Here is a 26,293-nt window from a genome sequence, read left to right as displayed (position 1 = left end):
ATACATTCTACAGTAATATAAATTGCTCAGATTTCCAAATGTAAATTTTTATAGCATGTGTCAATAGTTTTAAAATATTTATACCTTTTTACTCAGTATATTCTACTTCCAGAAGCCTACCCAAATCTAAATATAACTGGTCACTATAAGGTTATATTATATTGCCCAAAATTTGGAAACAATATCTCTACCAATAAAAATGGAGAAATATCTTGGCAGCAATAAAATTCACATTGTCAAAGAATGATGAAAATTTCGAGAGAGAACTATGAAAATGGAAAGTAAAAATCACTATACGTATGTTTCTGATTTTATTTAAACAGAAGAACATTTTTTCCAGCATTGCAAAAAGACTAGAAGTAATATAGTAAGAAGGGATTGGTAATGTTGATGTTTTAATTTACTTTATGGATTTTATAAAATATAACTGGGTAACAGAACATAATGTTTAATAAAATATTTAAGTATTATGTGGTCTCTCCCATTTATCCCAACACACACACACACACACACACAAACACACACACACACACACACACACACACACACACACACACACACACACACACACACACACACTAGAAGTCATTGATCCCAGCACTAGGAATGCTGGAACACATAGCTTCTACTTCCATACCATGATATATAATCCACTGTAACAGGGCTTTGTGATGATTGTTACATTATCCACAGGGACATTATCATTCAGCAGGTGTGATTTTTCCTACTTTCTGTCCAATGATTTATGCTATCTGAAAAAGGGATGATCTCTTGCTTCCTTTGTCCTGCTATCACACAAGAATTACCCTTAACTCACTCATCTTAAACATCTCAATTATCCCCACCATGAAAAATGAAAACATATGACTATTTGCTATTCACTAGTAAAACTAGTGGGCGAAGTTGGGAAAACGATGAAGATAGGAGTTTACTAACTCTACTGACAACACTTCTCATATCAATTCAGCACTCCAAGACTAGACATCAGTTAGGCACCATCTCTAAATCGGTTTGTGTTTATCTCTGCATCAGAAGCCTATTACAATAAAACAATTTTGAATTTTGAAATTGCATTTGGAATCTAACAGAAATGCACTTTGTTGACTCATGATCATCTTTGTGAACACAGGGCAGATGGTAGCATTGGTAATTCCAGACTAATTTATATGTATCATTGTTCAATTTTAGATTGATGCTAAGTAGAGAATAGCATTGTATTATAGCTGAAAGGGACTTATAGATCATTTATTCTACCCTTGACATTTTGCAAAAGAAGGAGCCAAGACACAAAGAGATTATGTGCCAAACAAAATTCTAATAGTTTCTCAACTGTAACTGGCTGTGTTTTCATGATTAAAAAGTTCAGTAATAATATGTATGTACAGAAAGGACAGTCTGCATCTAATTGGACAAAGAACTTGCTAGAAAATAACCACCACTTATGTGTATGTTATTAATTCTCATCTACCGAGATCCTAGCCTCACTGCTACTTATAATTAATGATAGAAAGCACAATAGAAGCCCCTACAATGCGAGACTCCTCTTAACACTAGTGCCATTTAGCAGGAGTGGGGAAAAGAGGGCTTCATCTATGCTGCTGAGACAAAAGGAAAAGGTAGAGGAAATAAGCTCTTTGTAACTAGAGTATAAAAAATGAAAAAGAAACCCTGGTTCTTTCTTACTGCCAAATTAATTCACAGAATCTCATTTCTAACAAGATCCTAAGCCATACATCCCTATAATATAATGTATTTGCTTTATGAACTAATAGTATTCTGTGAAACATAATGACAATATTTAACAAAAAATTCTATGGAAAAATGTTAAGTCTTAATAGTTAAGTCACTACATTCTAAAGATGTAAGTTAAAAAGTGCTTGAATATGTCTAATAGACCTAGACATATCTGCTCATATTTATATGAGTAAATAAATTATATGCTATGAAAAATTAACTACTGAGTAAGTGAAAAAAAGTATCAGGATATTTTTAATTATGTAGAGAGTAAACCCTGAACACATTGAAAGAGTCATTTATTTCGCCCTCCTGGGAATAACCACAAAAACTCACATCTGTAAATATTTAGTAAATATTTATGTCCCACAAATCATGCCTAAGAGCTTCCTATCTCTAAAGGGCAGATAAGGAGTACTCTGGAGGACAGGGGGCTGTGATGAATTCAAAGATGGCCAATTTCATATGAAATCTTGGCTTTCTAAACAAAAAGAGCAAGGGACATACTGAATCAGCAGCGTCACGAGGACTTCCAAGTGAATTCAGGTGAAAAATAATGTCCTTGAGATCTTGAGTCATTCTTTTCAGCTCAGCATCTATAGTTTCTGCTAATTTGTAGCTACAAAGGCAAGCGAAAGAAAGAGATTAACAAGAAACAGTTTCTCACATCTACCATAACTGAAAAACACAGATGTAATTGCCAACTAATTTGTCTCCATTCCCCTATATTCACATTGGTTTCCCGTTATGACCAATGACATTGTCTCATGGATTCAATGCTTGTAAACTTACCATCATAACCTAGGACTATAAAGGCTAAGGCTTTAGTCTCTGATGAATGCTACATCAAAGAGTCCCTTTTGGGGAAAAATGTATGCATAGGGCATTTAGCTACATAGAAGAATAGTTGAGTAATATTCAATAAATGTTGAGATTACTTCAATTATAGAGAATACATAAAATTTCATCGTAAAACCTTATATGATATACTATAGCAAGCAACAAAGGATATTTTGAGAAACAAATTTTACAACAAACAATAAAAGGTAGATCAATCTGAGTTTACTACAAACTGCTTAGTGATCTAAATTCTCAAAAATTCCATTCAAACTGTTTGTGAAACAGAGTGGGGAGTGGGGAGGGATGGAGAAAGATTGATTGATTTAGTAGTCTACTGATATGTTTACAAAAATTAAAAGTGGCCAGTAGAGTTTTCAACTTAACTATCTAAAAAATTAAAAGACACAATCAGATTTCTTGGTAACTATCTATTGTTTTCTATGCCAAATTACTTACATGTAATTGGTTGCCTAAACTATTGAAAATTCTGTTGAAAGTTTTATTGCAACATAAATCAGACCACAAAAGAGTACTTGGAAAGGAATTAATGTTTCTAAGGCCCTCCATTCACAGTTAGCATATTCTAAAAATATTAAGTATTTAAAAAGCAAAAGAAAAAAGATAGAATAAATTTCAGCCTGGTGGCACAGTCCTATAATCACAACACTTGCAAAGCAGAGAGGAGGATCAAGCATTTCAGGCTAGGCTTGGTGGTGATATTTTACCTGTGTCCCCCAGTAAAGTTATCTGAGGATCAGAGGAAGAAGCCAGGCACTATAGTAAAGTCAGGCAATGGTAGCACATGTCTTTAATTCTATCACTCAGGAGTCAGGGATCTGTCTGGATCTCTGTGAGTTCAAGGCCACACTGGAAACAGAGCCAGGCGTGGTGGCACATGCCTTAAATTCCAACACTAGTTAACCATGGAGGTCTGGAGGTCTGTACATACAGACAGGAAGTGACAGAGCTGAGCAGGAAGAGGAAGTGATGTAGCTGGACAGAGAGAGCAGATGAGATGGCAGAACAGAAAGGCATGTAGGTGTGGGTGGACAGGAAGTAGGTCCCTTTGGAAGCTGAGGTGTGAGTGAGGTGAGGTTGGCTTGTGGCTTTTCCTATTCCTCTGATCTCTCAGGTTTTCACCCCAATATCTGGCTCTGTGATTTTTATTTAATAAGACTGTTTAGCAATTTGTCTACAAGCCTTAGCTGTTACAGAACTTGTGCTAGATGAGTCCTTCTCCAAAAATTAGTGATAAAAGCATAGAATATGTCATGCTTGGTGGTGCACACCTATAATTCCACCACTCAAGAGGTGGATCTCTATGAGTTCAAGGACAGACTGGTATACACAGGGAGTCCTAGGCCAGATTCTTCTACATAGAGTTCTAAGCCAGCCAAGATGGTCCCTGTCTCAAACAAGAAAACAAAAAAAAAAACCCTATATATATTTTACAGAAACAATGCCAAAGAATAGAGCAAAGAAAGAAGAGAAAAATAAAAAAGGAACGAGGAAGAAAACAAAGGCAGAAATATAAAAGCAGAAATAAAATGGAGGTCAGTACAGATTAGCTGTACTTATCCACATTTAAAATCCTACAAAAACGTTAACATTCAAGCCTTAAAAAATAAGTTCAGTAGCAAAGGACTTGCAAAAGCTCAGCTGGGCAGTGTGATGTGTTTCTGCAATTCCTTCTACTCAGAATGCTAAGGTGACAGAATTACTTTAACGCAGCAGTTTGACAGAAGCCTGTGCAAAACTGGTAAGAACCTGTTTAAAAAGAAAAAAAGCGGAAAAAATCCAAAACCTAAGAGCTCCATCACAATTCACTAAGAAGCCACTAACAAAATGAGTCTAAGTCCCAATTTAGATTATTAGTGTGTTCACACAACGTCTCTTAATGCTTTATAAACTGGCCTGATTATCAAGTCTCAGTTCTAGAGACAGAGTTACCATGGGAACATTGACAGTGAACAGACACAAGGTAAAGACTGAATAGTACACAAATAAAACATACCTATCCTGAAACGCTGACAAAATCATTCCAATTTTGAAAACCATAGTTCATCCTCAAATGAACAGTCTGTCTTTGAAATACATATGACTAAAACAACTGTATAGATATTAGGCTTAGATGTGTCAATATGAAACCAGAAATATTCCACAGTAATATGATATCATACATAAGCTTTGTGTTTCTAATTTAAGAATACACTTGACAAATATAAAAACTTTACAGTAGACAAACATGAGCTTGAGATTAATAACGGTGAAGAAAATGCTATAAAACAAAGCTGCCAGAATGATTCCTTTATTTCTAAGCCTCCGTTAAAGATAAACATGGAGCAAACAAGCTGATAAATACCAACTAGAAGAGCTTGCCCTTTTCTACCAATATTTATTCTCTGCTTTATGATTCCATTTCTCCATCCTTCTGCCCAATTCTTCAATCTTTATTCAGGTACTTACATTCTCTCATACTCTTTATCAAAATACAGCAGATTAAAAGCCCCATTCTGTTCCTTCACAAACTCCTCTAAAGGAGTCAACAGATGTTCTAGTTCCTTCTGCTGTGCCAGGATAAAATCCAATTCCCGTTCCAACCTGAATAAAACAAGTCAACAGAAGGGCTGATGAAAGCAATTTTGGGCAACAAATTAAATGTCAATAAACAGCAAAGGGGAAAAACGGAACAAAAATATCTTGACTCTTCCAAGCAAAGAAGTCAAAGGTTCTACCTTCTCTGGTCCAGCTTCACTTTTTCCACTTCGTGATGTAGAAGAGTAATCTTTAAAGAGAAATAGGAACAAAATGATGTTGATATTCAAATTTTCTCATTAATTTTAAAACAATACACATTTCTCAAACACACCTCAAATACCAAACACTCCCTAATTCAGGGAGCATATTAACTCAAGAAAATGTTTTTAAGATACTCATCAATATTGCAACAGAAAATTAATCACAAAACCAAAGTCTATTCTCTTGTGTTTATCTGAAAATACTTGCACAATACAGGAAAATCAATGACAATATCTTCTTACCTCATCTCTCTTCTCAATCAATGTATGGTTCCAAACATTGAGTTGGTTGGCCTGATAAAGAAAGTGTTTCTCTTGGTCTCGCAGATGAATGTGCAACTTGTCCACCATACTTTCCAGGCGACCATATGTCATCACAGGAGTTACTATTGAGCTAAAATAGAAAAAAGACATACTATGATCATATTTTTAAAAGTACAATCATATTTGAAATCATAGTACAGGAACATTAGGTGGGGAAAGCCTGTCAGTAGATTCTCATATCTGCTTTCCAACAAAATAATAACAGATAAAGATGATTTTTTTAAAACATCCAGTTAAATGCTCTGAAAGTTATCCTAAGGGAATAGAGTAAATAAATACTTAAGATGTCTACTAAATCACAGTCTGCTTCCACTCTTCCTGTGATGTCAGCACAGAATGATGGAAGCTCCAGAAATCATCTTAGTCCAAGCATGCTTCTGAGTACTAGTCACAAAAGATCAACATCCCTTACCCCCAAGGAACCGTGAGGATCTCCAACTCCCCTGCCAATTGTATTGAAAAAGCTGAGTATCCACTTGATCTTTGATTCTGTGATCAGGGCAGCTAGGCCACACTGACTCAGCAGGAAGAGTATCAGTGGAGCTCAATGAGGAGGTAGCAGGTAATATTTTCCTGGCAGAAGCAGGCACCATTCTAATTTCCTACTGGGGTACTAATGGGGACATATGTGGCAGGCCGAATGAAGCTAAATCCCCCTCACTCAAAAGCAACAAGACTTAATGAGATTGAGTAAGACAGAATTAATCATTATACTTCACCTTTTGCTCTGGTATCACAGATCACAGAGACCCAGTAGAGAATCTAACCTCTAAAGACAGAACACGGTAGGGCAAGCTTGGACTGGTAATGACTCCCATTTCCTCCATTCTGGGAGTCAACAAGACTTGGTGGAGAGTTTAACCTCCATACTGACTGGCAAAACTAAAAATGAAGAAGGCCAATCAGAGGACTCTTTTCTTTCTTCCATGACCCTTGTGTCAGTGAGGCCCAGTAGAGGGCCAAGCCTCCATGTCTACAGAACATCAATGAGGCCATACAAAGTAGAAGGAGGTAGAGAAATTGACATCCTGTGTCCTCCATCAGTAAGGTCCAACTTGAAATTTTGCCTACCCCTTCATCAGTTAAAGTACTGAGGTAGTTCATCACTTGCCTCTTCATCTGGTGCTCCAGGGCCCATCTGCAAGCTGGGCTTGCATTCCCACGAGAGGTAGTGAACTGGTGTGATACAGTGTCCCACTTTCACAGGGGATGAGTCAGTAGAACTAAGAGAGATGAACTTCCACACTGTCCAGGAGCACTGGAGCAGGATGACTCAGTGCTCCATTTTTGCTAGGATGCTGGAGCCAAGGTCCAGTGGGAAGCAAAACATAAAAACACACCCAGCCTTTGCACTATAGCTCAACAAAGGGACTATCTAATGAAAAGAAAGTAGATATAAATAGGACCCAAACACTCCTAACATAATAGACAAATGGCCATGACACAATAAAAATGATCCATATCAAGAACTGGGAAAATCACCACTTGAAAGAGAAAAGGCTAGCAACACAGATAACAACATTAAGAGGTATCAGATGCTGGGACTGTCTGAAAGGAATTTTAAAACAGTCACTAAAAATGTCTAAAGAGGGCAATTTTCAATCCTCTTGAAATAAACAAAAAAAAATCAGCAAAGAAATGGGGACTGTAAAAACCAAGTGGAAAATACACAACTAAAAAATAAAATAACTGGAATGAGCCTACGTGAAGGGTTTGCCAGTAGAATGATCAGTGAACATTTAATTAATGGCAGGTAATTAAAATTCACACAACAACAAAGAGAAAACAGAGACAAATGAAAAAAGCTGCAAGGACATAGGAGGACAATAATAAATGAGATAAAAATGTATGCAAGAGAAGTTCCAGAAAGAGAGAATGGGCCTGGGCCTGAAAAATTATTGAGAAGAAAAGGTTGCAAACCATGGGAAGACACAGAGCAATTGGACTTCTGAAAGGTAAAGACAATTTTTAAAATTGTGGAAGCAAAACACAGACAGAAAAGAATGTACTTAGAAGAGCAATTGAATGATAGTTGATTTCTTATCTGAAACTGTGAGGTTAGGGTGAAATCGCACACTTTCAAAGTACTGAAAGGAGAAAATAAAAGTGTCCATGACTATCGCATCTTCAGAAATGAAGAGGAAATAAAGATATTATATGCAAGTGAAAAAATAAGGTAAGTCATTACTAACAAATCTACCTGTAAAGATTAACTATGCAGAAAAGAAATGACAAGTCTTGTCGCATCAAAATGGCTGAAAAGAAGGGCAAAGTGTTATTCACTTTCAATGTGTTTCTTAGATTGTATTTGGTGGCTGGAATGAAAAGCCCAACCTTCTGGGGTATTATGTTCATTGTACATAGAAGAAATACTTACAATAACAATACTTACATGATAAAGGTAGTAATGGGTTTCTCCACTTGATCCAAAGTGGTAAAATATCAATATGAATAGATTGTTTTAAGTTATACATGTATACCTTAATATTTACAGCAACTAGTAAAAATTTATATGAAACAAAGTATTAAAAATACCATATATAAAACAAAGTGAAACTCCCTGAAAATTTCCAGCAATCCTGGGAAGATTCAAAACAAGGAGAAACAGGACACAAATCAAAAGTAAAACTCAAATAACAGAACAACAGAGACAAGCCCTGATCGTCCATAGGTGCTTTGAATATAAATGTACTTGACAATGTGGTTAAAAAAAACATCCAACAATATAAAGGCCTACAAGAAATCACTCCCAGGATATGGATTGACCAAAGATAAAATAATTAAAGGTGTAAAACTAGGGGTGTTGTTTGTTGTTATTGTTTGTTTGTTTTTTAAAGAAAAGATGATGTCCCTATTATATAGGGTAGAATACAAAACAATGAAAATTACCATATGCAAAGTTAAGGAAATTACATAATAATAAAAGAATTAAGGTACAAGGAGAATTGCCAATCTAAATGTATATGCGGCCAAACAATAAAGCCTCAAATTACACGAGAAAAAGACAGATAGACTATAGATCATGAGAAGAGAAGAGGGAACAATTTTGGGAGAAGGAAGGGACTAAGGGACTAATAACAAGAAGCGAGTGTGAGAAGCAGGGGTGAAAATAAAAGCAAATTATATATATATATATAAATTATATATATATATTATATATATATATAAATTATATATATAAAAGAAATGATGTATATATATATATGTAGATGTTATAGTGATGCACATGTCTTTGTGTGGTAGTTAAAAAGTTAATAAAACCAACTACAAAGGGCACTAGAATTTTCCCTAAAAGAAAAACTAATAAAGCTAAAGAGAGAAAATAAGACAAATCCAAAGTCATTTGGTTGAGAACTTCAAAAAGCTATTTTTCACAACTGAAGGAAGTACTAGACTAGAATATGGCAAAACTCCAAAATCTGAAAATACAATAACAGAATCTAACAGACATACATAAAACATTATATACAAGAAAACAGATATTTAGGTTTCCATGGAACATTCCGGAAAATGAACCATTTCCTCCCATACAAGAAAAAAAATCTGAACAAATAGAAAATAGTTGAAATCATATGGAGTCCGTTCACTGACTACAACTAATTCCAAAAGAAAAGACAGAAATCTCGGAACACTTGGAAAGTAAACAACATGCTCCCCAATAATCCACGGCTCAAAATGAAATCAGAGCATAATGAGAGATGTGGGCTGCCGGAAAAGCCGTGCACTAAAGGCTGGCATGAGAAGAAAATGCCTCAAATCAATAGTCTAAGATCATCCGTTAAGAAACTAGCAAAAGAAAATGAACCCGATATCATCAGGAGAAAAGAAACAACAGTGGATAACAATGAGCCTGAAAGCAGGGAAGTTTTACAGAATCATCAATGAAACAAAAGCTGGTTCTTTAGAGAAATATCAATAACATTCATCCGAGAAAGACACAGGCCACCGACATCAGAAATCAAACAAGAATATCTTTCCAATATTTGTCCAAAAAGGACAAATAAGGGAAGGCCACAAACAACTTTAGGCTTTTGAATCTGACAACTCAGAAAACAAATGGACCTGTTCCTTTAAAACCACACACTGCTGAAGCTCATTAAAGCTGAACTAGACAGTCTGACTGGTTCTGGATCCATTAAATAAGTTTATTTTTAATTTAACAGATTCCCCAAGAGATTTATCTGGCTGCAGAAGTTTTCATTAAAAAATAGTTAATGAATCTGTACCAACTCTATAATTTCTTTTGTTGTAAAGCTGATAATAATTCTTTAAATATTATTCTGATATCAAAACTTAAAAGCAAAAACAAAATCTGCATGCATACATACAAAACATATATAAAAATACAAACATATATAAAATATGTATCATTGTATCGCAGCTAACCAGGATAAAGAGGCAGTGGATGATGATAAGGACACAGCAGGGCAGCTCCACACCTGAAGTGACAGCAGCTGTGACAGCATGCACAAGACCTGTGCAAGCCCACGCCAGTCCAAACCCCGACATGGGGAGGGGAGGTGGGCATGAAGCCCCACGCTCAGTCTAGCTACTAGGGGAGGGACAGTAAGTTTTCTTCAAGAGGGCAGCTGGAGAGGAAGCCCACACATCCAATAATCTATGATCAGGAGAAATCCGACTTGACGGGTGTACAAACAGAGAGTAGAACACAAAGTGCATAGGGGTGGGTCTGGGAGGAGTGGGAGGAGAGGATAAGTATGATCCAAACACACTGTATTAAGTTCTCAAAGAACTAAGAACAAATTAAAGAGGTGCAACATTATTAGACATTAAAATTCATGCCACAATAAGATCACTTCACATCTTTAAGAAGGGTAGTAAAAAAGGATCACATTGCCACAACCAAGCAAGTAAATAGGGACAGTCTGGGTAACTGATACACTACTGGTAGGTACACAGAATGGCATAGCCACTCTGGGAAAGTATTTGGCACATAAAAATAATAAATATACAAATGTCACACTGACAAGCAACCACATGCCTGGACATTTACCCCAGATACATAAGACTTAGGTTCACAAAAACATGTGTACACAAATGTTCATACCAATAGCCCCAAACCTACAAACAACCTAGATGCCTATCAATACTTCAATGTTTAAACAAACTACTTTATACCAAAGAGAATGAAATGCTACTCAGAAATTAAAAGAGAAAGAGAGAGAGATCAAGCTATTGGGTGGAACATAAGGAATTATGCTGAATGAAAACACAAGGCCAATTCTTAGAGGACACATATGCCATGGCTCCATCTGTATAGTATTCTTAAAATATTCTGAATATGGTAATGAAGAACAGATTAATTACTGCCAGGAGTTAAGGAAAGAAGGAATCCTTGTGGTGACAGAGCTATTTTATGTTTTTTATTTATTTTTTAAAATATTTACTTTTTATGTGTGTCTATCTGTGTGTGAGTGCCTGTACATGTGTACAGGTGCCCATGGAGACCAGAAGAGGGTGCTGGAGCCCCTGGAGCTGGAGTTCTAGGCAATTCTGAGCTGAGGTCCGAACTCTAGTCCTGTGGAAGAGCAGCGCTCTTAGCCACTGAGCCTTCTCTCCAGCTTCCTATTCTGCATCTGCATCAGTGTCAATATTCTAGCTTAGTTCTAAACTATAGTAATGCAAGATTCTGTCATTGTAGGAATGGTACAAAGGACACACAGGATATTTCATGTGATATGCAAGATTATATACGTTCTAGAGTTTGCTAGAATTTTTATCGTGGCACACACATTACAATGTGTGTGACTGTTAAAGAACTACCTAATCTCTATGTGTTCCAGTCTTCTATAAAACAGGACCCCAAATAGAGTCTATCTCATGGGATGATTGTGAGTATCAAATAGTATGATGTTCTTAAAGAATTGTCTTGCTAAATATGCAGAATTGCACGATAAATTATACATATTAGTAGTACTAGTAATGACTGTATAACAGTATTGCAGAAGCCTGCTGACTGTTCAATATCCTGAGCTACATTAAAAAAAATCCTTCCCTGTTCCCTCAACTGATTTATAAAATACTAGTCTAAAGCTACCCATGTAATTATGCCTATAAAGCGATAAAACAAAACACAAAATTTCAAATAAACAAGCTTACTTTACAGTCATGGTAGCTGGTAGAGAAGCCACACTGATTAAGCCAGTGCCATTAGCCCAAGCTGATGGTGGCTTGAAATACAGGTTGAAACCACTTGTAATTGTAGTAGTGGTATTGGTGGTAACGGTAGTAGTGGTAGTCGTCGAGGTTGTGGCTAGAAAATAAAACAGATAGTGTTGGTATGAATTTACATTGTTAGCAAGAAATGAGAAACTTGTGTCAGTTAAGCCTCAGTGATTCAAGATTTTTTTTAATATGGGAACTCATTTGTTAACAAGAATTTGAAATCAAAGTCATAGATTTGAACCCAACACTGTGCAATATAAAGTGATATACTGCACACCAGGCATCTAAATTAACCTTCCTGCTGAAAATTACAACTCCTGGAGAGATTCATTAAAATATAAAACATAACTTAACCAGCTCTATAACCATTAAGGAATTTAATCCATTCTCAAAACTCTTTCCATAAATATTGAAAACTCCAGACGCAGATGGCCTCACTGGTAAGTTTTATTTAACTTTCAAAGAAAAAAAACCCACAAATTTTCAATATACATAAAATATCTGTACATATTTTATATAAAACACAACTGTATTTGAGAAACTAATTCTTACAAATGAAATTGCTAAATCACAGGGCTAAATCATTGGACTAAATCAAGGATATTTTGAAATCTCAGTGTACCTTGTGAAAGTTACCTACCAACGTGATTTTGAAAAAACAAAAAACAAAACCAAAAAACTATGTTCTGGTCTATAAGGAAGAGTGCCTATTTCTCTACATCTTAGCTAACACTAGGCATGCATCTTTCAAACTTTTTCTGACATCCCAGACCTCTTTTACACCTTTTTGTTGTATCCCTTCTAGAATAGACCTCCTAGTTTAAGTCCTATGTTTCCTATGTTTGTTGATGACTTCTACATATAATTTTCATACCTTTGATAGCACTATTGATCCTTACTCTATACCAAGCATATAAAGAACAATGAAGAAAATTATGGCTGTAGGGGATTGGGAATATATTACTTTCTTCTTTGTGGTTCTCTGTAGTTTCAGACCTTCTTGGCAATTAAATGAGTCTTGTGTAACAAGAAATTTGGAATAAAAATATTACTTGTACACAATGGTTTATGTTAGCCTAGCCTTCCCAATTAACAATATGTTCAGGTTAATGGCTGTACTATATAACCACAGAATTCATGATGCCTGCTAAGTGCATTGACTAGTCTAGGGAGCCTGGCCTACTCCATTCATGCTAAATGAACAGGCTCAGACACCCATGCTTTATTCCAGGTAACTCTGCCTGTTCATCCTGGTTCACAGCAACAAGTGTGTCAAGTACAGGAAGGTGCCCCATATGCCACTAGCTTATGAGGAGGGGCAACATCAAAAAAGCTCTAGCTAGAGTTAGGATAGATCAGAATCTCATTCTCAAAAATTGAGTGACATGGAAGAATCAAACTCTATGTAGAAATATAGAAATGCATGCAGAAATATGGAACCAGATGAAACATACAAAGAAATTGGGAAATAACTCAAAAATGTAGAAAAATCAGACTAAGAAGAGGGAGCTGAGAAGACTGACAAAGAACTTATGTAAAATAAAGGGGTCATGAACAAGTCAAAATTAGGAACAAGACAAAATACAAAGTCAGAAAAAGGAAGGAAGAAACCAGTGAGAAATTTTAAAAGAAAAAAATGTAGATAAAGGGATAATAACAAAAATGACATGCATGTAATACTTGTAAGGCTGCCACACGAACAGTTTCTTGAGTTCCACTTTCCCTGAGGTAACAGTGGCATGAAAAGTCTGCAGGAGATTTTTCTAAAATTCCATGTCCCTTTTGGCATAGGGGGCCTATGGTAATACTACATTCTTTGTGCTAGCTTGTGTGAGAGTGAAATGAGCAGCACTCAAGAAGACTATGCTCAGTCACGAAGTATTTGGGGTTAGTATCCATAAGAGCACTGGGGAGCTTGCAGGTTGGATCCCAGTTGGTGTTCTGTATAGCTAGATAGCATTATTTTCTTCACTTGAGATTAAAAACTTTATCCAAAAGGAGACCATTTCCCTAGGAATAATGGCAATTGATCATATTATCAAAAGGCCTACTTTGTTAATTCATTTTAACACTAGTGACTATACATTCAAGAGAAAAATTAAAATGAATCTTTGGGAAAGAGTCTACCTTATCCAGAGAAGATTGTCTAATAAAGTAACTTGAATTTCTGAACTGGACAGATACACAGACATATAGCTAAGAGGGATGATAAACTCCAGGACTGGAAATGCAACAGTGTGCTGGTCAATTTTTGTCAACTTGAAACAAACCAGAAGAGGGAACCTCAACTGAGGAACTGTGTCCATCAGAGTAGCCTGCAGGTGTATGTTTGTTGGAGCACTTTCATTATTAGTAACTGATGAAGGAGAGCCTAGCTCACTATGGGAAGTGTCATTTCTGGGCAGGTGGACCTGGGTTGTATAATAACACAGCTGCACAGGAGCCTGAGAGCAATCAAGCAAGAAGCATTCCTCCATGTTTTTGCTTCAGTTCCTGCTTCCTTGAGTGCCTACAAACAAATCCTTTCTTTCCCAAGTTGCTTTTGGTCAATGCTTTAGTTATAGCTATACAGAAAGCAAAATCAAAAAAAAATATTGTCCCATTCTTACAAAAAGCAGATAATTTAATGTATATTTTATACGTATGGGATTAAGTTTGAAAGGATAAACAAAATTATCTTCTTAGAGGAAATGCTATGTGTGTGTATATATATATGCATGCATATGTATATATATACACATATGCATGTATGATTTTTATAGCAAAAAAGCAACTCAAAATATCAGCATTCTCAAAAACATGACTAACTAGAAAAAACAAAATATCATTCCAAAAGATGCTGAATGCTATCTTACAGAAATAATACCTGTCAGCCTAATGTAAAGGAATCTTGAGTCTTATTAAAATACTATGATTACGTTTTGTACAGTTTATTTATTTTCCATGCCATTTTAAAAGCATGTCTTAGTTAGGGTTTCTATTGCTGTGAAGAGACACCAAGATCATGGCAACTCTTATAAAGGAAAAAATGTTTAATTAAGGAGGCTTACATTTTCAGAGGTTTGGTCCATCATCATCATGGTGGGACACGGCAGCATGCAGGCAGAAGTGGTGCTAGAGAAGGAGCTGAGAGTCCTACATCTTGACCAGCAGACAACAGGAAGTGACTTGTCTCACTGATTGTTGCTTGAGCATATATGAGACCTCAAAGCCCGCCTCTATAGTGATACACTTCCTCCAACAAGACCACACCTTCTTCAACAAGACCTCCTAATAGTGTCACCCCTATTAGGGGCCATTTTCTTTCAAGCCATCACAAGGCATAAACTATCTCTGGCATATTTGAGTAACAATAATATTTCAACTAGTACCAAAAGAAGTGATGAATTTCAGACATTTAGCAGATAAACTATAAAGAGCATAAACTGGGAATGTACATAAGAATACACTTAGTATCCTTTTTGTATTCCTTCCATTCAGGTGTACTTGGCAAACTTCCTTTCCTATTAGTAATAGTTATCTCAAAACACTATAGTGATAATGAAGTAGATGCTAAAATGTATCCCTTTAAGGCATATTTAGTGTGGTGGTTTGAATGAGATTAGCCTCCATAGGCTCCTATGATTGAATAGTTGGCCCCCAGTTGGTAGACTAGTTTGAGAAGGATTAGGAGGTGTGGCCTAGGAGGAGGTGTGTCACTGGGGGAGGGCTTTTAGGTTTCAAAAGCCCATGCCATTGTCAGTTAGCTTTTTCTCTGCCTTTGGCTGTGGATCAGATGTATGCTCACAGCTACTGCTCCAGTGCCAGGCCTGCCTGCTGCCATGTTTCCTGCTACAATGGCCACAGACTCTAGCCTTCTGAAACTCTAAGCAAACCCCAATAGATTCTTTTTTCTATAAGCTGCCTTGGGCAAAGTGTCTTACCACAGCAATAGAAAGGTAACTAAGACATTAACCATGATAATTAAAAAAAATAATAAACTTTATTAAAGCAAAGCTACTACTGATGTCAACAGTCATAGATGGATTCAAACATAGTGATTATTTATATGATACAGGAAATCCATAGTTTCTATTGACACACTGAGTTAAGTAGGCTCATGAAAATAACAATAATTTCTTTAAAATGAATAAAACTTACATGAGAGTTCCTGGGAAGCCAGGCTTACAGGAACAGTTGGCATCGAAGGAAACATGGTGCTGGAATTGTCAGTGGTGGCCACAGTAGTAGATGCTGGAGCCAACCTAAAAATCAGAGTAACAAGCAAAATGTAGTGACTAAAAATAACTCTCCAAAAGTACAAAATGCATTTACATTGGGGAAATAAGAGCAAAGAATGGAAAACCAAGCAACTACAAATAAAATCTCTTTGGTAAAAAAACAAAAACAAAACAAAACAAAAAACCCAGCAGAAGCCGTACTTTAAAAATGATCACCAGTCCTGCCTGCTAATAGCCTTCTAGCGACCTCACCGAAACAGTAATTAGATGAGAAGCATCCTCTCCCTGGAAGTGCAGCATAAGAACGCCTATGTGACTATTCAGAACTGGTGAAAGTGGCTTTTAAAAATTGTAAGCTGCTGGAAATTACCCTAAGGATATACAGTGAATGAAAAAGCATTTCTTCAAGAACATCTGTTAAAAGTCAGTGATCTAACAGTGATGGTCTACATCTGGCATATGAGCTATAACTCACTGCTTTCCTCCCATCCTCTTGCCCACCTTTGTGCAAGTAACACTCGGGATAAGAGCAGCTTAGAAGACTGGGTGCCCTCTGGCTCTGGCTCTCAATCAAGGGAGACAGGCCTTCCATGAGAAAGCAAGCAGCCAGTATTCTCATCACCTCCAACACAGACGAGAAGGGCAAAATTCCTGGGGAATATAGCCAAACCTTCTGGGACTTGTTTCTTTTAACCAGTTCCCATTCATAGGATAGAAACTCCATGACAGAGGGCAGAGAATAGTAGGGATCCAACCACCCCACTCTGATTCCATTGCCCAAGCTCATTCGCAGCTCTGAGTTCCCTATGTGAAGAGGCCATCAAGACCAGTGGCTCTTCCCACTGCCCAGCATCCAAAGTCCTGGATCAAAGACAGATTTTTCCCTAGAGCTAACAGCTGGTCCTAAGAACTGAGAGCTCCCAAACTCTCCCACAATGAAATGACTTTATGTAAAACATAACACGAAGTAGTTCCAGTTGAAGGATTCCCTCTTAGAAGATGAAGCTTTGGTGGTAAGCAATTAAAAGGTGACAGCTTTATGCTAACAAGAAGTCAGGCTCTCAGTCCTCTAGTCTCCCAGAGTTAACAAGGAAGAATTAAGCACTGATCTATGCTATAGCATGAACAAATCTTGGAACTAGTAAGCTAAATGAAAGAAACAGGCACAAAGGCAATGTATTGCATGATTTCAATTATAGGAAATGTCCAGAATAGGCCAAGCCAAAGACAGAAAGTGTATTAGTGGTTGCCAAGGGCTGCAGGGGTTGGGGGGGGGGGTGGGTTAATGAAGGGTGACTGCTAACTGTGTACAAGGTTTCTTTTAGGGGTAATGAAAAAGTTCTCTACTTACATTCTGGTGGCAGTTGTATACTCTGTGGCTATATTAAAAACCACTGAATTGTACAATTTCAAAGAGTGAATTGCAAGATGTGAATTATATGTCAATTATACTGTTATTAAAAAACACATTATCATCTCAAGAGAAGAAAAAAACTACATTTGACAAAAATGCAATGCCCTTTCATGATAAAAACACTCAACCAACTAGAAAGAGAAGGGAACATCCTCAGCTAGTGATTTTTAATAACATGAAATAGCAAGGCTATTTATTCTGCCGTATGTTGTAAATATTCTCCTACCCCAGTTTGTCAGTGGCTTTTAACTTGTTACTGTTCTATAAGTGGCCAAATCTTTGCATTATTTTCCCTTTATGGACTAGTATAGGTCTCAATATAATATTTTAAAAGACTTTCCCTCTTAAACATGAGAAAAAGTGTTCAATCTAATTTTAAGAGAAAACTGCAAATTGTAACTACATTGAAAGCAATTTCACAAAGCAGATGACAAGAACTCAAAAACTACTAACACACTTTAATAAGGACAAGAAGAAAATAATCAGGCAGCCTCATGGATTCCTAATGAGAGTGTAAACTGGCCTGGCTCCTGTGGAAAACGGGTGATCGATGTTTTAAATACTACAAATGCATCTATCATTTGAGATAGACAGTCTGAGTTCTGTCCCTGGAACCTACATAAAGGCAGAAGGAGAGAACTGACTCAAGAAAAGTTGTCCTCTGAGTTCTCTGTGCAAGCCATGACATGTGTGCCACCACCCCCCCTACACACACACATGCACATGCACCACCCACCCCCACCCACCCCCACACACGGTAACTATAATAATCATAGTTTTTAAAGGTGGAAGCCTAAGACCACAATGACAGTGGTTAGCTCTGGGTATGGAAAATGGTGAAGGGTGCAGTGCACAGGGGTGTAGTGTATCTATTTGTAGTATTTATAGTTTTACTTTGAAACCATTTACCTATATTATTTAAGAATTAGACGTAAGTATATGTTCTTGTAGCCAGTGTGGGAAAGACTACTTACATAGTTTCATATTCACCTCTGCTTTTAAAATATTTATGCACTCTATTTTCTACCTTTAATTCATGCAATATTTCTTATGATTAATATTTTAAGCAAACAACAGTTAGCCAGCTATTACAATTCATTTATTCATTATTTTACCCTCTCCCCCTGCGGATTTGAAATGCCACCGTCATACACACGGGTTTGTTTCTGGGCCTTAAAATATTACACTGATTTTTTTTCTTCCTGTGCCTGTTACATAATAGAATCTCAATTATTATAGCCTTAGAATTATTTATTTCTACATGACACAACATTTTAAACTTACAGGAAGAGCATCAACCTATGCATTTTGATATATTTTCCCGGAACCACTCCATCATTACTAGCCTAACACAACATCAGGGATGGCAGGTCTCATGCATTTATTCCTCCATTTGAATTGCCGAATCTTTTCAAGTCCTTTGCTCCTTTCCTGATTCCCAAGGAATAACTATGGCTTCACCAAAATTGCATTAGATGGACAGATTAATTTGAAGGTAAATATCATTTTGACATCACTGAGTCTGCTCATTCAGTGGTCCTGTTCATTATTCAGTGTATCTTCTGTATGTCTCAGTGCAACTTTGTGGTTTTCTCCATCAAAGTCATGCATAGTTTCAAAAGTTTACTCCTGGGTATTTCATAATTTTGGCTGAAATTGTTAATGGGCATTTTCTTGATGTATTTCCCAACAACTATTGCCTAAACATAGCAAAGCTATTGATTTTTATATTATTTATTTTGTAAATGGCTGTATTACTGAAACTTCTTCACTAGCTCTAATTAAATTTCTACTTGATTTATGTCCATATTTTAAAAATCCTGATCATTTATCTCAGACACTGGCATAATTTCAGAGCCTGTCCTTAAATCATATATCCAAAGATAACTAAGGAAGCAAATATCATTTAATATGACTTACTTGTAAGTTAAATGAATCTTACTCTAAAATAGAAAAGGGTTTAAGACACAAAAAACTTCTTTTCCTCATTACAACTAGAGCAGGACTTAACCTGGCACTATTGACAATTTGGATCTGATTATATTTTGTTAGGGAAGACTGTACTGTACAACACAGGACATTTATTGAACTCTACTCGATATATGCCACTCCCGGGTATACACTCAAAGGACTTTATAGCCTACCGCAGAGTTATCTACACACCCATATTCACTGCTGCTCTATTTACAAGCTAGGAAACAGAATTAATTTGAATATCCATCAACTGACTGGATAAGGAAAATGCCATATACACAATGGGATATGACTTAGATATAAAAAGTAAAAGTATGAAATTTGCAGAGAAATGGATAGCACTGGAAAAATTATACTGAGTGAGGCCACCCAGCTCCAGGACAAGTGCTGTATGTTCTCTCTCATATGGATCAGAGCTCTGGATTTTTTTTTGTTGTTGTTGTTGTTTTTTGTTTTTCGAGACAGGGTTTCTCTGTGTAGCTTTGCGCCTTTCCTGGAACTCACTGTGTAGACCAGGCTGGCCTTGAACTCACAGAGATCCTCCTGCCTCTGCCTCCCGAGTGCTGGGATTAAAGGCGTTTGCCACCACCGCCTGGCTTGTTTTGTATTTTAAACTGGAAATACAAGATGAACTCAGGAAATTAGAAAGTGGCCAATAGGAAGGGATACATTAATGGAGTGGGGAAAGTAAAATCCAGGGAAAATCCAAGGAGAGGGAGGAATGCTGAGAATGGAAAGGTTCAAGCAGAGAAGGTGGAGTGAACATGAGGTTAAACAAGGGGGCAGTAGGAAGGTTAACCAAAATGAAGGGTGTATGGGAAAGCCATATGGAAACCTATTACCATGCATCCCAAAAATGTCATAGGAACAGTAGAATTCAAATGATATGTATGAAGATGCAGGGATACAGAAGATTAAAGGTTTAAGAATTAATGGGATTTAGGGATGGGGGAGAAGAGGGGACAGGGATTTAGTTGATAAAATTAAGAAGCCTTATGGATATCCACCACCAATGGTTAGCTAGTTATAAAATAGATTTTTTTTCTGTAAAAGGAGTTTAAAGAGTTGGTTCCACCATGTAAGGGTTAGCATTCTGGATTTAGGAGAAACAAAAGAGTTCGAACAGCGGTATCCTACATGGGTGGATAATGCTACTCCCAGAAGACACAGGTTACTAAACAAAAATTTCAGTGCTCGGCATGGGATACTCCCCTTAAAGTTATTGTTCAGAAAATAGCTATTGCTATTGTTCTTGGCTACCCAACATAACGACTGGGGAAGACACCACTCACTTTGGTTGAAGGATATAGAGAAATCTATCTCAAAATGACCAGGAAACTTCTTCGCTGCTGGCTAGCGTTCATAGTGCTTGCATGTGCTGCACAAGCCACTAGGAAAGAGAGATCTATCAGCGGTTTTACCCAGCACTGGACCCTGAATGCTGGCTGCAATGCCAACCTCCCAAGCAAGATGCACTTATTATGTAATAATGGCATGACATACGGGGCACTTTCTGATTGGACTTGAGGTCTGCCCCACAGAGGGAATTCATGCATGGTACTGTATATCTGGTCAAAAGCCCATGGCTTAGGGAGGTCAAGAGGGGCCACCTACTATTAGTTACTTTATTAACTGTTCATATTGTCAAACTGCCTTCTAAATATTTATGTTTGTACCCAAAGACCTGGGCTTCTCTTAACCTTGATCAGAGAAGCTTTCTTTTACAGTGAGCAGCAATTAATAGAGAGAATCATAACTGGTCAAAGTACTGAAAAAAAAAAAGTAACCGTGAGTGTTTAGCTCTAGATGGAACATCTATACAAACCTCCGAATTCTTAATGCTCAGTGAACATCACTGGAGAGGGGAAAGACAGAATGTAACATCTGAAGGATGGGGAGGAACACTGTGAAATGCTGTCTTCAAGATATGTCATGTTTATTGCATTTATACATTCATGGTAGCTGTGGTTACCTGCATAAGACCCACACAAGATGAAGCTAGTCATCGGTTGTCATCAGAGTGGATGGGGTAGGGATCCATGAGGCTGCACCCCCAGCTGACATGCTATCGGTAGCTTATGGCTGCTGGCGGACAAAGAATCATTTTCCTTGGGGGTGCTGTTGCAACTTATAGGTTGCCTATTTGCCATATGTATATGGGTGACACTAAATGGACTTAGTGGGACATTAAAAAAGGAGAGGCTCCTGTTGGAGGGGTCTTGGAGAGGTGGAGGGGAGAAGTGGTGAGTGGTATGATCAAAATACATTGTATATGTATGCAAAATTCTTTTTTTTTTTTTTTTTTTTGGTTTTTCGAGACAGGGTTTCTCTGCGTAGCTTTGCGCCTTTCCTGGAGCTCACTTGGTAGCCCAGGCTGGCCTCGAACTCACAGAGATCCGCCTGGCTCTGCCTCCCGAGTGCTGGGATTAAAGGCGTGCGCCACCACCGCCCGGCTGCGCGCAAAATTCTTAAAAACATAAAAATATTATTTTAAAATCCTTTGCATAAAAAAAACCCTGGTCAACCCACACAGCCTAGGAGTTAACAAGCCCTGGGGGAGGGGGATACTATTTTTTTTTTAGCTAAATTGACATAGCATCACATTGCCTTGTAAATATTTGCTTATACCCATAGATAAATGCTACTCTCAGCATTAGTCACCAAAGACTCTCTTTCTAGTGAACATCAGTAAACAGAGTCTCAGGGCTGCACAAGGTACTTAAACTAAGTGACACATGAGTGTTCAGGCAAAAACAAGACATTTATACCATCCCTAGTGAGGCTCAGAGAACACTGCAGAAGTGGAGATAGGGAAAAAATGTAAGAAAAAAGCCAGAAAACAGAGGAAAATGGCTGCCAAAGGATATCTTCTGTGCAAGACACAGGCATTGCAATCATGAACCCCCAGCAGCTGTGGATGCCTGCACTGGGTCTGCACAACAACTGCCCCATTAACTGTCAGGAAGGAATGGAGAAGGCGCTTAAAAGACCCTAACCTTCACTGCATAGCTATTTGCTCCTGGTAGATCTTGGCAGAGCCGTACCCACTGGTGACGCCATCGGGTTCCAGTGAATAGTTCCAATCCAACGATCACCCAGATAGCCCCATTAAACTAAATGGATCACAAAACAGAAGCAAAAGTCATCAGTCTGGAAGAGGGATTGGTAGAGAGGAGTTAGGGTTGATCATAACAGGAAGGAGATAAGAAAGGGTGGGGAGAGAGTAATCAGAATGAATTACATACATGTATGAAATTGTCAAAGAACAAGCTAAATGAACTTTAAACATTTTAGAGTCATACAAGAAAGTAAAAATGAGCTTTTAAAACATCCAAATCACAACGAGAAAGGTGGGGGACGATTAATAAAACAGAAATGGAAAGCAAAGCAAATGAAAAAAGTATGGAGGCACACATTTGTGATCCCAGCAAGTGGGAGACGGAGGCAGGAGGATCAAGAGTTCAAGGATAGTCTCAGCTACATAGAGCTTTGGATACATAAAACTGTTTAAAAAAGAAAAAACTAGAACCAAACCACAGCTAATGAAATAAAAAAGAAACTACAAGCCAGGTATGGTGGCACACACCTTTCATCCTAGCACTGAAGCAGGAGAATTACGAATTCCATTGCAGCCTGGCTTATAAACCAAGACCCTATTTCAAAAAGCAAATAATAATAAAAATGGAAACGTCAGATTTAAGCCCTAATATAATAATAATTACAGAATATGTTAAATGACCTATGTATACCAATTAAAAGAGAGCATGACAGAGGAAAACCAAGAATGACCAACTATGTATTGTCTATAAGAAATTCATTTCAAAAACAATTACATAGGCAGGCTAGGAATAAAAGAATGAAAAGATATGTTCCATGCAACATTAATCAAAATACAGTAAAATTCAGTATATTATCAGATAAGTAGACTTCAGAGTAAAGAAAGTTACTATAGATAGAAGGGAAGGTTATATAATAATTAAGAGCCAATCCTCTAAGACATCTTAGCAATCCTGTCAATGCATCAAATAACAGAGCTTCATAACACACAGAACAGAAACTGATAATATGGCAGAAAAAAATTCCCTACATGGACACTTCAGCATCTCTCTTACCAGCTCCTAGAACTAGTCAAAATATTAGCAAAGATACAAAAGAACTAAAACAAACAAAACCCATCACTAACCATCAATATCTAATTGATGTTTGTAAAACACTTGGCCCCAAAGTGGAATACATTATTTTCAACAAATTTTGAAGAATTAAACGCACACGCGCGCGCACACACACACACACACACACACACACACACACACACACACGCAGAGTGTGCTCTACAATTGCAATCAAATCAAACTAGGCATATAGTCATGAAACTAGAAAGGAGACCACAAAAAGGGAAAAGGGATTTTATTGGGGAGGAAGAGGTTAGAGGAATACACGGAACAGGAAAGTAGAAAGGGAGCCTGTGGGAGGAAGAAGTGGCCCAGCAGGAGGAGGCAGGGAGGCAGGAGAGGCTAGTGGAAGAAGGGAGTTAATAAGAACAAAGTACGTGTGGAAAATGCTCTAATGAAACTCAGTACTTTGCATGCTAATTTTAAAAACTAATAAAATTTAAAACTAAAAGAAATCAATAACAAAAAGATAACAAAATTTCCCAAACATTTGGAAACCAAACACACTTTAAATAATTGGTGGTTCCAAGAGGAAGAAATTAAAAATGTGCTGAATTGGATGGAAATTAAAATACACCCTATGAAAATTTAGAGGAAACAAAGCAGCCAGCCAGACACATCGGTGGTGTAAAATGTGGCCATTAGAAGACAGGAAAAGCATCATCAAGAGTATAAGCTCCCAACTCAAGAAATACCAAAACAAGCCCAAGGCAAGGTGAAAAAAAAAACACAGGGCAGAAATCAATGAAATTAAACACAAAGATGACAGAAAATCAGTGATATAAACTTCCAGTTCTTTTTTAAAAAGTCAATAAAAAAAAAAGGGCTGGAGATCGCTTGCCTCTGTGGGTACAAGGGCTCATCACACAGGCCTAATGACCTGAGTGTAGATCTCCAGAACAGAACATGTGTATAAGCCATATGTGTGGTGTCTGTAATTCTAGTACTCCTAGGTGAGATGAGATGGGGAGAAATGACCAGAAGCATGCAGGCCACCTAGAACAGCATATGCAGCACTGTAGCAAATAAGACAGACCCTGCTTCAAAGAGGGCGGAAGAGAGGACATTTGAAGTTGTCCTGTGACTTCTACATGCACACTGGAGCACACATGGACTATTACACACAAATATGTACACACAATCATACACTGACACACACACACACACACACACATACCCCCCAAAAAAACATGTACACACAAAAGAAAGGAAGGAATGAAAGGAAGGAAGGAAGGAAGGAAGGAAGGAAGGAAGGAAGGAAGGAAGGAAGGAAGGAAGGGAAATTGAAAGAAAAAAATCCAATTGAACAGCACTTCTGTCTTTTGTAAAACCACATTACCCACTAACATCCAAATTCCTATACAAAAGGATCCATATAACAATGCACTGCTATTGGGTTTCTTTCTTTTTCTTTTTCTTTTTTTTTTTTTGATGAAGGAAGACATCCACAGACAAGATACACAGATGAGGCATTAGCACTGGAAAAGATATTCAACATCATTAGCCAATGAGAAATTGAAAACTAAAGGCACAATATGGTATCATTATCTACAGGGGAATAAAATTTAAAAAGAAAGATAACACTAAATGATAGTGACAATGCAGAGAAACTGGATCACATGAATATTGTTGGTGAGTATGCAAAATGGCACAGCCAACCTGGAAGCAGTTTGGCAGTTTCTTATAAAACTGAATATGCAACTACCATATGACCCAGCAATTACATTCCTGGGCATTTATCCCAGAGAAATGAAGGCTTATGTTTGAAAAACGTACAAAAATATTCATAGAAGCTTTATTTGTAATAGCAGATGATATATATATATATATATTCCATGGACATTATCATTTGAAATGTGTCCCCCAAAATTTATGTATTAGAAAATTAATACTTAATGCAAACCAAGAGGTGGCCCCTTAAATATGTCATTAGATCTGTCCTTATGAGTAGCTTAATGTCATTTTTTTTCTAATAAAGGATCCATTAAAACAAGATGAGTTTGACCCCTTCACTCTTTCTCATGCCCAATATTGTACCTTTTGCCCTGGAATAACACAGCATAAAAGCCTTTGCCAGATACAAGGCCCTAGATTTCTCAGTTTTCATAACTGAAGGAAAAGCATTCATTATAAATTATCCAGTCTCAGATACACTGTAACAACAAGCAAATATATAAACTGTAATGAATCTCCATGATGGAATAGTATACAGCAATAAAAAGAAACAAAGAATTGATGTACGTAACAATCAGGGAACCTCTATACAATTACTATAGTCAGTAAAAAAGTCATTCCCTGAAGATTATACATTATGTAGTTTAATGTATATAATTTTGCATATTTCTGAAGATTAAAATTTATAACCAGTTTGAAATGACAATCATTATTATAGAACAGATTGATAATTACTAGGCTGAGTGAGTGGGGACAGGAAAAAAGTGGATGCATCTATAAAAAGGCAAACTGAGGAAAATATCCTTGTAGTGACAGAGATGTTCACTATCTTGCCTAAATCAACATTAACACCTTGGTGATGATATTTTACTGCAGTTTTTTGCAAGATGCTCCAGTGGCAGAACCTGGGTAAAAAGCAAGGGGAACCTTTTTGCATTACTCTTCCAAGCTGCAAGA

At 37.2% G+C, this 26,293-nt stretch overlaps 1 protein-coding gene across 5 annotated transcripts in view; it reads right to left on the bottom strand.

Moving 5' to 3' along the window:
* The window catches only part of Nup62cl (nucleoporin 62 C-terminal like), a 71,865-nt gene that overhangs the window by 30,664 nt on the left and 14,908 nt on the right, over nt 1-26,293 (bottom strand). For 4 of the 5 annotated variants that reach the window (XM_042269198.2, XM_042269196.2, XM_076561629.1 and 1 more), the window contains exons 2-7: nt 16,023-16,126; nt 11,817-11,970; nt 5,616-5,766; nt 5,310-5,359; nt 5,041-5,175; nt 2,242-2,353 (exon numbers count right to left, since the gene is read on the bottom strand). In XM_042269198.2, coding sequence (XP_042125132.1) covers nt 2,242-2,353; nt 5,041-5,175; nt 5,310-5,359; nt 5,616-5,766; nt 11,817-11,970; nt 16,023-16,077 — 657 coding nt within the window. In that variant the 5' untranslated portion in view covers nt 16,078-16,126. Of the gene's footprint in view, nt 1-2,241; nt 2,354-5,040; nt 5,176-5,309; nt 5,360-5,615; nt 5,767-11,816; nt 11,971-16,022; nt 16,127-20,782; nt 20,919-26,293 lie in introns of those variants that run through there. The other variant, XM_042269197.2, reaches the window with a different exon arrangement.

The sequence above is a fragment of the Peromyscus maniculatus genome, chromosome X (assembly GCF_049852395.1).
Source record: "Peromyscus maniculatus bairdii isolate BWxNUB_F1_BW_parent chromosome X, HU_Pman_BW_mat_3.1, whole genome shotgun sequence".
In the NCBI taxonomy this organism is placed as follows: Eukaryota; Metazoa; Chordata; class Mammalia; order Rodentia; family Cricetidae; genus Peromyscus; species Peromyscus maniculatus.
This window is presented reverse-complemented; position numbering and strand designations above follow the sequence as displayed.